Source organism: Panthera onca, chromosome X (genome assembly GCF_046562875.1).
Source record: "Panthera onca isolate mPanOnc1 chromosome X, mPanOnc1 haplotype 2, whole genome shotgun sequence".
NCBI lineage: Eukaryota > Metazoa > Chordata > Mammalia > Carnivora > Felidae > Panthera > Panthera onca.
The window spans coordinates 3,416,394-3,430,038 of NC_138357.1; the positions used below are offsets into that span (position 1 = coordinate 3,416,394).

Here is a 13,645-nt window from a genome sequence, read left to right on the forward strand (position 1 = left end):
TGGTCTGCTATTACCAAAAGCTGAAACATTTATTGTTATTTTAAATTGTGTTTAGATTAAGAACAACTTTGAAATTTTTTTCATGTTTATTAGCAATTTTATCCATTTTATTATTTTTTGGTAATGTAATTTACCAATTTGTCTATTTGTCTATTTGTTTTGATCTTATTTATAGGTAAGAGTTCCTTATTTATTGAAGATAATAATATATGAACTCATCAGATGTTTTGTGAGGCTCAAATGTGTTTTAAAATTTAAGGTTTTGCTTTTATGGTGGTTTTATATTGGCCTTTAATCTTCATATGGGATCATTTAATAGACAAGGCAAAGAGTTTGTTCTTATTAGAGATGCCAGTGCATAGAGAAAGAAACTCTTGCCTTTCCATAAGGCAAAGTCTTGTGGTCAGCTTGTATGATGTGCAGGGCAGTGTTGGCAGTCACCTTTCTAAGCAAAATATTGTCAGATGTATTATTTTCATACTTATGGATCACCATACATTATTTTTCAATCATGATCATTTGCCATACTTACCAGTAAGTACTGTAAATAGACTGCTGCTTCTGTGCATTGGAAGAAATCTTGCAAAGTGATTAATACTCGCTAAGGGCACTGTGGGTCGTCACCAGAACTATGTTCAAACATTGTCCTCTCTCTTTTTGTCCCTAGGAGTACACCATTGATGTATTTTTTCGACAGACATGGCATGATGAAAGACTTAAATTTGATGGACCCATGAAGATCCTTCCCCTGAACAATCTCCTGGCTAGTAAGATCTGGACACCTGACACCTTCTTTCACAATGGCAAGAAATCAGTAGCCCATAACATGACCACACCTAACAAGCTGCTCAGACTGGTGGACAATGGAACACTCCTCTACACAATGAGGTTAGAGAGTGGTGCCCCCCCATCTAAAGTATACTGGGGGTAGGACTGGGCTTGAAAGTAGCATGTTTTAAGCTATCCATCAAAAAGTCTATCAAGTTTACATATTATAAATGCACATATAGGTATATGCTTAACATATTTGCAGGTATACACATTCACAGACATATATTATAGATACACATATAAATGCAGTTGGACATATGAACATTCTCATATACAGATATATGTTCATGATATATAAATGTATGCATACTCAGAGACACGTGGATTAACACATAAGCATATACATTCAAGGACACTTAAATACACAAACTCATAGCCATATATACAGGCAGAACACTGTGACAGTCATAATGGACTGTTTAATTGCAGCAACAATCTTCCCCTATGATGCAGAATTGTGAGAATCAAATGAGATAATGATGGATATTTTCTGAACCATACAATGTTATAGATAATATATACACAAAATTATAGCAACACATATTTTATCCCACATTGCCTGGGAATGCTGAGGAGTTTGATGTAAATGAGGTTTCCAAACAAGAATGTTTCTTTTAAATATCATTTATATACTTATGCATATATATGTATATATACTTATACATATATATGTATATATACTTATATGTATATGTATGTATAAGCTTATACTTATATATATGTATATGTATATACTTATATGTAATATATACTTGTTACATATATATACTTATATACTTATATATACTTATATGTATGAGCTCGTACATATACATATAAGTATATATACATGTATATTTATAAGTATATATACACATATATATGTATAAGTATATACACATATATACGTATATATATAAATAAGTCTATATAATGTACATATATACATATATATGTATAATTTTTCGTTCAAAAAGAATGACTTTAAAAACATTTTCAGTTCCATAATATTCTTTGACCCAACACTAAAAAACTTTCTTGATTCTTGTTTTATGTTTTCTGTACATTACAGTTGTTCTGTAGCTCCCTCCCACATTAATGAGTTTCAGTTTTAAGTAGCTGAATTAACACTATTGAATGGAAAAAATGTGATCCTTCAGTGCAGATTCTGTGGCTGTTTTTAAATTTGAGTATTTGTTATTTTGTACAATAAAACTGAAATAATACAGGCCTGGTAAACATGTAATGAATACACAAAGTATCCTTGCCCATATGCTAGTCCTTAGTTACTTCAAATTTGCTATTTATTGTTTCTCCTGAAAAAAATTGGTAGCTAAGAATATAGGCAAAGAAGAATGCATAGCAAATGGATAATTAAGAGAAAAGTTGAATTAAAGAGGAGGAGCTGAGACACTAGAGGAGAGATGAGAATAGAAGCGAGAATGATGGAGAAAAGAAAGAAGGAAAGTGGATATAAAAGGGAAAAAGAAGGTGGAGAGAGGAAGGGAAATATAATCCAGAAGAAAGATCAATAAAATTAGCATATATATTTTATTGATCTCTTCCCATAGCTTATATATTTACATATATGTTGTATATATGTTTATATGTGTATGTTGCTCCTGGTTATTAGTATTAACATTCATTTTTGTACTATTAGAATGTAGTGAAGAAAATTGTTGGTATAAAGTGAAACAAAGAGAGGAAGGACATTGTATGCAGAGAAAACCAAGTAAGCAGTTATAGGAAATGGAATGGTTTCCTTCAACAAAAGCAAGATAATGAGGTGGTCAGTTTTTAATTTTATATATGGCACTCTAGTTACTGTTGAAAGGATGTATTTGAAGAGAACAAAACTGGAATTAGGGAAAATGGTTAGTAGATAGCTTAAATAGTCTAGGAAAATGGTAGTGGAATTCTAATTCAGAGCAGCTGATTAAGATGGAGGAGAAATACACTGAGGAAATATTAAAAATGGCCAATGTTAGAATGACAGGGGGGACAGGAGTCAAGGTAGTAAATACCCAAATAACATGGGTGAATGATGGTGCTACAAAATAGGGCAGATCATATAAAACAGGAGAAATTTAGATAGGAAAATCTTTAAGGTTAATTTTGGGCAAGATAAGATTTAAAAGATTGTAGATTATCCAGGGACAAGGGTATAATAGTAGTTAGATATACAAATCTTAAGATTAAAAGACAGATACAAGCTAGAGATGTGAATTTTGGTATTGTCAGCATATTGGGACAACCATGTGAATGGATGTGCTCACTTTAGGAAAGTATGCAGAGTGAGAAAATCATACCAAGGATCAAATCATGTAGCATCATTTATTACAGCAGAAGTGGAGAAAGAGGAACCTATGAAGGACCAAGAAGAAAAAGTAAGGAAGGTGTTAATAGAACTCCCAGTGTACAGTATCTTGAAATCTAAGTGTGATAGTTAGTACTGCTACTTTCAGTATTTCCAACTCAAGTCCTTCTGGTACATGGTAGTATTTTACTTCCATATAGCCTTGCAGTTAGGCATGTATAGGTGACTTTGACTAACCAGATGAGACTGGAAATAACATGTGTCGTTTCTGAGGGAGGTTGGGAAACTTTTAAGAGCAGTACATAATTTTCCATGTTCCTCTCCCCTGGCCACAGTGAGTAGCATTATGCCAGGTGGCCTTGACTCTATCATTCTGTGTCCCTTATTGAAGATGTTATAGAAGAGAATGCCCCTCCCCACAACCTGAGATAGACATGTAGTGTGAGTGAGAAATAAATCTCTATTGTTTTAGGACACTCAAATTTTAGCATTTGTTGTTACTGCATGTTAATCTAACCTATTTTGACTGATATATCAAAGGAGTAAAGGGCTTCAAAAAAGAATACAGTGATCAATAATAATAACACCAGTAACAGCTAAGTATAAACGTTAACATCAATATAGTATTTATAATGTGCTATGGACAGTTCTTATCACTCCACTTTTATAAACTAATGACTTTGTAAGATAGGTACTATTATTTCCACTTTACAGTTGAGGAAACTGAGACAAGAGTGGGTAAGAAAAATTTTAGGATCACCTAGGGAGTAAATGGTTGATCCATCATTCATACTCTGGCAGTTTTGCTGCAAGTTCATCCTCTTTACTATTATTTATACATTTTTACAACATTTTTGATTATTACAAAGAGATCAAGAATATAGAGAATTAAATGTATTAGGTTTGGCAACATAGAAGGCATTGGCATTCTTCAAATACACTATTTCAATGTATTATTTAGTGTACTAGTGAGTTTTTAGGAGTTGGCATAGAAGTAGTGAAGATAGTAAATAAAGAAAATACTTTCTGGGAGCTTGTTTGAAAATGAAAGATACATTCGGGGCAAAATAGTTGCTTTTTTTAAATGTAGAGACTTGCACTTATTTGTGAGATAGCAGAAAGTGGACATCAGAAAGACAAAGACTGAAGATATGGTAGAAATGGGACATTTCATAGGACAGAGTAGAAATATGAACAGTTATAATGTATGAAGGAGAATTTGGAGAGAATAGGGCATAAGTGGAGAAATATAAGACTGACATACTTGTAACAAAGTGCATAAAAGAGAAGGGTTTGAAGAAGAGATGAGAGTGTATACAATTGTGGAGAGAATGAAGCAGACTATATATTAACAGAGGAGGGGATTGTGGAATGAGGTAGTTGGAGAGATGGATGAGGATGATGAGATGTGGATGGGTAAAAATCCATAAGAAAATGAAGAGCAAGTGAGAGGCAGAAGAGGAAATCAACACATGGAGATTGAAGAGAAAGAATAGAGAACGAATGAAGAGAACAGGATAATGGAGAAAGTGAATAATAAAAGAAAATAGAATTGAATATAGGTTTGAGTTTTGGAGGCATGATAGAAAAAAAGAAGAAAAGAGAGGGAAAGATGGGAATGTTGAAATATGAAGAAGATAGAAATATGATGAAATATGAAGATTGAGGAGGGCAGCAGATGAAATAGACCAAAGGATTAGTCACCAGAAAATAAAGTTAGATGAACGGGAAGAAGATGACCATTAATTCATTCATCCCAGTCTGAACTGAACAAGAAAGTGGAGTTTGATAAAATAGGAATATATGTGTAATGCCTGTGTGTTTATTCTGAAGTACAGAATAAAGGAAGTATAGCAGTTCAGAAGCATAAGGCCATTGGTTACCTTACATAGTAAATGATTCACCTTGGACCCAGGAGGATAGGTCTGGAGGAAGACCTATGTTCAAAACTGAAAATATTAAAGCTTGGCTCTATGGCCCCACAATTTATTCATCTAGTGACCTTTTGCAAGACACAAACTATCTGCTTTCTCATTCTGATGATAATGTAGCTGCTGCCTGTCTTGCAGACATATGAAAAGTGTAAGTTAGATAAGGGTAAAAGAACACTTATAATTTTTCAGGAAGTGTTATTCTACATTATTATTGTTATTGTTATTGTTATTATTATTATTTTGACCCTTGGAAATCTTATCCCAATTCTATGGAAAACTACAGAGGGTCAGCTTTAGAAAATCTCACTAAAGATTTCATAGTTATGTAACTAGGGCAGTTTAGAATGAAACCTTCATCTTGAGACCTCAGGACAACCATAAAAATGCAAGTCAAAGGACATTACCTGCTGCTTGCTTCAGCAGCACACATACTAAAATTAAAACAGTATAGAGAAGACAAACAGAGCCCAGATCAGGATGATACATACGTTTGTGAAGTATTTTCCATTTCTTAGACATAGATATATAGGATATTTCATTTCTATTAATAACATTTATTGAGGCAGATATGGATAAACATGTTCGTTGTATTGTTCTTTATATCTATTATGTGTAAATGTTGCATAATACATAATGCAGTAAAAGCAAGTTCCACTGATTATTTGAGTAGGAGGGACAAGTACCTATTGAATTTAAGTAGATTTATTCCCATTGACCTGAATCATGCATTCAACACATTTATGAGTACTTATTATGTTTAAGGCTTTGAGACATGTGCCGAGCTACAAAGATAAATAAGACACATCTCATGTTCATAATGACCTTACAGTCTAGTAATTAAAGCAGACATTCTGTACAGATAGCTGCAAAATAATGTAAAAGCCCTTAAACCAAAGGAGGTGTGAAATGTGATAGAATCATAGGGTGATGAATATCCAAAATCATGTGGAGGCATCAAGGAAAGTTGTAAAAAGGAGCCAATTAATCCTGTGTCTTGAATCTTGAAGGAGGTATAGGTAACTATCAAACAGGTGAGAGATGAGGTGAGCTATAGGAGGGTATTCCAGGCAAAGGCAATAGCATGCATAAAGATAGGTATTAATGAATTGACATCATGCATCAGAAAATCCATGTCTTTCGTTAGAACTTTTCATTTATTTATTCTTCCAAGAGTATTTCTAGGAGGCTTAATGAGACTCAAACAGTATTCTGGGCATTAGGGATAAAGTGGTAAGCAAAAGTAGATGAGGTCTCTGCCCTCATATAACTTACATTCTAGTGGGTGAAACAATTAAACCATAATGATAACAGAATAAGTGCTGTGATCAGGGAAGTACAGAATGCTATGGAAACATTTAGCAGGGACAATGAAGTGAGTCTGTGGGGAATATCTACAATGAATTTTAGAGGAAATCACTTTTAAACTGAGACTTAAAAGATATGTAGAAATAAATTAGACCAAAAGATAGGGAGGGAATGTTCCAGAGAGAGTATGGTCGGTATGAAGTCCAGGAGAATGAGGTGGGGGAAGTAGTAATGATACACTAAAGAAGTGAAAAGAAATTCATTATGACTGGACCATAGAGTAATGTGCAGAGTATTGGAGTGGAGAGTATGAGCTACATTGGCATAAAAATAATAGGAGGCCATTAAAGAGTTTATTGCAAGGGAATGGCACAGATTTGCATTTTAGACACATCAGTCTGGGAACAGTGGTGGAAGGTAGATGGGAAGAAGGCAAGGATGAAGATAAGCTGTACATATGAGCTATAATACTCTAACAATAATATTAATAACAACTATTTTGTGTTGAACACATACTATGTTCCAGACACTTTATGTAAAACATCTGTAATATTCACAAAAACTATTCAATATATAGGCACTATTATCCCTATTGAACTGATCCAGTAAGTGAAGCTTGAAAAATAAAAATGACTTGCCCAAGATGATGCACTTATTAGGCAAATGCAGGTCTGTCTCAAGCTACTGCTTTTTGCACTAAAAAGGTTTTGAAGAAGAATATAGATATATAATATGTAGCATTGGTGGTATTTGGTACCTGATTGGAAGTTGGTGAGGGTCAGGATGTTGTATGAGTGCTACTAACGAGTAAAGAAGTCTCCTTGGATAATGAAAGTACTAAGGGTTAGAAAAAATAATAATCCAAGTATTAACATTCCTATTGAATGTGGAGAAATAAATAAGTTTTTGGAAAATGACAGTGATAAGGAGGGGTAGTGGTAAATATAGCCAAATAGCATACCTATTTGGAAGGATTTCTGCATAATAGATGAGGGATAATAATCTGGAAGTGATACAGAATATATTCATCCTGTACTTACAGGGAAGCATGATTGATTTTTTTTTTTAAAATGGAGTAGCATAATCAGATCATTTGTGTTATAATTTGCTGAACTCAAAAATGTACAATAGTTTAAACCTGATGGAAGTGTATTTCTTGCTCCTTAAATTATAAATTATAAATTATAAATTATAAATTATAAATTATAAAGCAGGTGTTCCTCATTGGCAAGTGGCTCACTCCTAAGTAGTGTTTCAGGGACCCAAGCTCCTTTCATCTGGTGTCTCTGCCATATTCAATACATGGTTTCCAAGACCACTGTGCTTCTCTGTTTCAAGTAAGTAGAAGATGAAAAAGCATTCAGGACTGTATGTGGGTAGTGTTTAAAATTTGGGTCTTGAGTGGCATACTTATTTCTACTGATAGTTCTTTGGCTAGAATGAGGTCGCATGGACATGCCTAACTGCGAAGGAGGTTGAGAAAAGCAACACTGCTATGTTCCCAAGTAAAAGTGAGAATGGATTTGGTGAATGGCTGAAGTTCTCTGCCAATTCCAGAGGGTTTTTTTTTTTATTATTAAAATGTAAGGTTGCACTCTGGAGAATCAGTTGGAAGCAGGGATACTAGTTAGTTGACCATTTTGTAATCCAGGAAAGACTGTTCAGGGATGAAGCAAAGGCAGCAAAAAGTAAGAGTGGAGAAGAAAGTAGAGGCTTTCAAAAGAACTTGGTGTCCAACTAGATATGGGGTAATGAGGAAGAAGGAATATCGAGAATATCCCTTACATATTTTCTCTGGATACTGAGAAGATTGTGGTGCTATTATTTTATTTTTAAAAAGCAATATAGAAGAAGCAGCAGATATTTTATAGAGAGGAAAGTGTGTTTAGAGAATCTACACTTATTTAGGATTTTCTATATGCCAGGTGATGTGTTAGGTGCTTCACACATATTTATCTCATTTCTCATGGCAGTGATTGCGCATTGTGCAATGTATGCAGCATTGTGATTAAGAAGGTAGGTTCTGCATTAAGACTACTTCTGGTCCTTCATCTGTAAAATATAGTGAATCATAACAATGCCTGTCTCATAAGGCTATTGTGTGGAGTAAATATGATAAGCCTTATGAATTGCTTGATATATCCTGGCACATGTCCACTTTGGAGGTTTTTATTTTCATAATCCCCACTTTTTTGATTAGTGAACTGAACTGAGCCAAAGTCATACCACTAGTAAGTGGCAGAACTTGTACAGAAACCCGTCACTTGTAGGTTAAAGCAAACACTTTTCCCTTTACTACATCCCACCACTTCCTCTAAGAAGGGAACGTAGGGGATATAAAGTTTAAGTATAATGAGTCTGAGGTGGACATGACAAGCTGCAGTTGGAAATTCAGCTCTGAAGCTCAGAACTTTGACACAATGAAATTTTATAAAATTGAATACATTGCACAAAGTGTATTTTTGTGTTAAGCTACACAGTAATAGTATCTCACATTTAGCTGAAAATTAAAGAAAATAAGAACTCACTTCTCCATAATGTATCATTGACAAGAAAGTAGCATTTTTGAAGCAATTAAAAGAGGCTTACTGTCATATTCAGAGCTTCATGGCTTCCTTTATTCTTTGATTGTATGATTGGGTCACTTTTGCTTATTTACTTGGGATGTTCCAAAGACAGATTATTGCAAAGATAAATTGTGAAAATGTTAACAGTAAAGCTAGTCTCTTCCTAGTTTAGATGCAAATAGCTTGCACAGGAGTCTTTATTATAGAGATTGCCTCTGAAATGGTCACGAACCAGGGAGGGCATTTGGGTCACATTGTTAGCTGTATAGGATTTAATGTAGTCGAATCAACTAGGCACTGATAGCTTTGTTTCACAGTTCTTTTTTGTAATGGATTTTGCTCTAGGGGATTCCACCTGTAGTTCCTCTTTCATTAAACTAGAAACTGACTCACAGAACCCCAGTTAGTAACCCTCACTCTAATGAACAGAAGTAAGAGCATAGAAGATGTAGAGTGACTCATTTTGGGCTCTGAGAAAGCTTACAATGAGGTGAGAAGCAAGTAATAGTACAAGTTCTCAGTTACACATACACAAAATTATGCTGTGTATTCTGTATGGTGATATCAACCCCTACCTTTGAAGAGCTCATATCCTAGCAGGAAAGATAGGACACATCATTCACTGTACTATCAGGCTTAATGGAATTTTCACAAAAAGCCAACAATGAAGTGCTGTGAACTAAAAAGTACAGGTTTCATTATGAATTGGAAGCATGGGTCCAGATATGAAAGGGCTTTATAGGGGAACTGGCATTGAGCTGGAAGGAAGAAAGGAAGAATGTATTCCCAAGTGGTCAGATTCAAGAGGAAAATCAGGGTCTTGAAATAACAAGAATTGCCTTTACTCTCAAAGGCAAGAAGCTGATCTCCAGACAGATTGAGGCTGTTTAAAAAACTCATTCTAACACAAGGGTGGGACTGATTCACATATCACCAGAAGACTCTCTGTAGTTCTAAAGAACCAAGCCATTTTATTTTACTATTTTATTTTATTTTATTTTATTTTATTTTTTATTGCATTTCATTTCATTTTATTATTTTATTTTATTTTTTTTTTTTTTAAATGAGTGAAAGACTTTATTTTTTTTGTTTGTTTGTTTTATTTATTTTTTTTATTTTTTTTAATTTTTTTTTATTTTTTAATATATGAAATTTACTGTCAAATTGGTTTCCATACAACACCCAGTGCTCATCCCAAAAAGTGCCCTCCTCAATACCCATCACCCACCCTGCCCTCCCTCCCACCCTGCCCTCCCTCCCACCCCCCATCAACCCTCAGTTTGTTCTCAGTTTTTAACAGTCTCTAATGCTTTGGCTCTCTCCCACTCTAACCTCTTTTTTTTTTTTTTTTTTTCCTTCCCCTCCCCCATGGGTTTCTGTTATGTTTCTCAGGATCCACATAAGAGTGAAACCATATGGTATCTGTCTTTCTCTGTATGGCTTATTTCACTTAGCATCACACTCTCCAGTTCCATCCATGTTGCTACAAAAGGCCATATTTCATTTTTTCTCATTGCCACGTAGTATTCCATTGTGTATATAAACCACAATTTCTTTATCCATTCATCAGTTGATGGACATTTAGGCTCTTTCCATAATTTGGCTATTGTTGAGAGTGCCGCTATAAACATTGGGGTACAGGTGCCCCTATGCATCAGTACTCCTGTATCCCTTGGATAAATTCCTAGCAGTGCTATTGCTGGGTCATAGGGTAGGTCTATTTTTAATTTTCTGAGGAACCTCCACACTGCTTTCCAGAGCGGCTGCACCAATTTGCATTCCCACCAACAGTGCAAGAGGGTTCCTGTTTCTCCACATCCTCTCCAGCATCTATAGTCTCCTGATTTCTTCATTTTGGCCACTCTGACTGGTGTGAGGTGGTATCTGAGTGTGGTTTTGATTTGTATTTCCCTGATAAGGAGCGACGTTGAACATCTTTTCATGTGCCTGTTGGCCATCCGGATGTCTTCTTTAGAGAAGTGTCTATTCATGTTTTCTGCCCATTTCTTCACTGGGTTATTTGTTTTTCGGGTGTGGAGTTTGATGAGCTCTTTATAGATTTTGGATACTAGCCCTTTGTCCGATATGTCATTTGCAAATATCTTTTCCCATTCCGTTGGTTGCCTTTTAGTTTTGTTGGTTGTTTCCTTTGCTGTGCAGAAGCTTTTTATCTTCATAAGGTCCCAGTAATTCACTTTTGCTTTTAATTCCCTTGCCTTTGGGGATGTGCCGAGTAAGAGATTGCTACGGCTGAGGTCAGAGAGGTCTTTTCCTGCTTTCTCCTCTAAGGTTTTGATGGTTTCCTGTCTCACATTCAGGTCCTTTATCCATTTAGAGTTTATTTTTGTGAATGGTGTGAGAAAGTGGTCTAGTTTCAACCTTCTGCATGTTGCTGTCCAGTTCTCCCAGCACCATTTGTTAAAGAGACTGTCTTTTTTCCATTGGATGTTCTTTCCTGCTTTGTCAAAGATGAGTTGGCCATACGTTTGTGGGTCTAGTTCTGGGGTTTCTATTCTATTCCATTGGTCTATGTGTCTGTTTTTATGCCAATACCATGCTGTCTTGATGATGACAGCTTTGTAGTAGAGGCTAAAGTCTGGGATTGTGATGCCTCCTGCTTTGGTCTTCTTCTTCAAAATTACTTTGGCTATTCGGGGCCTTTTGTGGTTCCATATGAATTTTAGGATTGCTTGTTCTAGTTTTGAGAAGAATGCTGGTGCAATTTTGATTGGGATTGCATTGAATGTGTAGATAGCTTTGGGTAGTATTGACATTTTGACAATATTTATTCTTCCAATCCATGAGCAGGGAATGTCTTTCCATCTCTTTATATCTTCTTCAATTACCTGCATAAGCTTTCTATAGTTTTCAGCATACAGATCTTTTACATCTTTGGTTAGATTTATTCCTAGGTATTTTATGCTTCTTGGTGCAATTGTGAATGGGATCAGTTTCTTCATTTGTCTTTCTGTTGCTTCATTGTTAGTGTATAAGAATGCAACTGATTTCTGCACATTGATTTTGTATCCTGCAACTTTGCTGAATTCATGTATCAGTTCTAGCAGACTTTTGGTGGAGTCTATCGGATTTTCCATGTATAATATCATGTCATCTGCAAAAAGCGAAAGCTTGACTTCATCTTTGCCAATTTTGATGCCTTTGATTTCCTTTTGTTGTCTGATTGCTGATGCTAGAACTTCCAGCACTATATTAAACAGCAGCGGTGACAGTGGGCATCCCTGTCGTGTTCCTGATCTCAGGGAAAAAGCTCTCAGTTTTTCCCCGTTGAGGATGATGTTAGCTGTGGGCTTTTCATAAATGGCCTTTATGATCTTTAAGTATGTTCCTTCTATCCCGACTTTCTCAAGGGTTTTTATTAAGAAAGGGTGCTGGATTTTGTCAAAGGCCTTTTCTGCATCGATTGACAGGATCATATGGTTCTTCTCTTTTTTTTTGTTAATGTGATGTATCACGTTGATCGATTTGCGAATGTTGAACCAGCCCTGCATCCCAGGAATGAATCCCACTTGATCATGGTGAATAATTCTTTTTATATGCTGTTGAATTCGATTTGCTAGTATCTTATTAAGAATTTTTGCATCCATATTCATCAGGGATATTGGCCTGTAGTTCTCTTTTTTTACTGGGTCTCTGTCTGGTTTAGGAATCAAAGTAATACTGGCTTCATAGAATGAGTCTGGAAGTTTTCCTTCCCTTTCTATTTCTTGGAATAGCTTGAGAAGGATAGGTATTATCTCTGCTTTAAATGTCTGGTAGAACTCCCCTGGGAAGCCATCTGGTCCTGGACTCTTATTTGTTGGGAGATTTTTGATAACCGATTCAATTTCTTCGCTGGTTATGGGTCTGTTCAAGCTTTCTATTTCCTCCTGATTGAGTTTTGGAAGAGTGTGGGTGTTTAGAAATTTGTCCATTTCTTCCAGGTTGTCCAATTTGCTGGCATATAATTTTTCATAGTATTCCCTGATAATTGTTTGTATCTCTGAGGGATTGGTTGTAATCATTCCATTTTCATTCATGATTTTATCTATTTGGGTCATCTCCCTTTTCTTTTTGAGAAGCCTGGCTAGAGGTTTGTCAATTTTGTTTATTTTTTCAAAAAACCAACTCTTGGTTTTGTTGATCTGCTCTACAGTTTTTTTAGATTCTATATTGTTTATTTCTGCTCTGATCTTTATTATTTCTCTTCTTCTACTGGGTTTAGGCTGCCTTTGCTGTTCTGCTTCTATTTCCTTTAGGTGTGCTGTTAGATTTTGTATTTGGGATTTTTCTTGTTTCTTGAGATAGGCCTGGATTGCAATGTATTTTCCTCTCAGGACTGCCTTCGCTGCATCCCAGAGCGTTTGGATTGTTGTATTTTCATTTTCGTTTGTTTCCATATATGTTTTAATTTCTTCTCTAATTGCCTGGTTGACCCACTCATTCGTTAGTAGGGTGTTCTTTAACCTCCATGCTTTTGGAGGTTTTCCAGACTTTTTCCTGTGGTTGATTTCAAGCTTCATAGCATTGTGGTCTGAAAGTATGCATGGTATAATTTCAATTCTTGTAAACTTATGAAGGGCTGTTTTGTGACCCAGTATATGATCTATCTTGGAGAATGTTCCATGTGCACTCGAGAAGAAAGTATATTCTGTTGCTTTGGGATGCAGAGTTCTAAATATATCTGTCAAGTCCATCTGATCCAATGTATCATT

The 13,645-nt window shown here is 35.4% G+C and overlaps 1 protein-coding gene and 1 pseudogene across 1 annotated transcript in view; both read left to right on the forward strand.

Annotated features, from left to right (window-relative positions):
- GABRA3 (gamma-aminobutyric acid type A receptor subunit alpha3) overlaps positions 1-13,645 on the forward strand; it is a 335,334-nt gene that overhangs the window by 247,470 nt on the left and 74,219 nt on the right. Inside the window, exon 5 of the mRNA XM_081793915.1 lies at positions 668-888. Coding sequence (XP_081650041.1) covers positions 668-888 — 221 coding nt within the window. The remainder of the gene's footprint in view (positions 1-667; positions 889-13,645) is intronic.
- LOC145714762 (U6 spliceosomal RNA) lies at positions 5,473-5,573 on the forward strand (annotated as a pseudogene).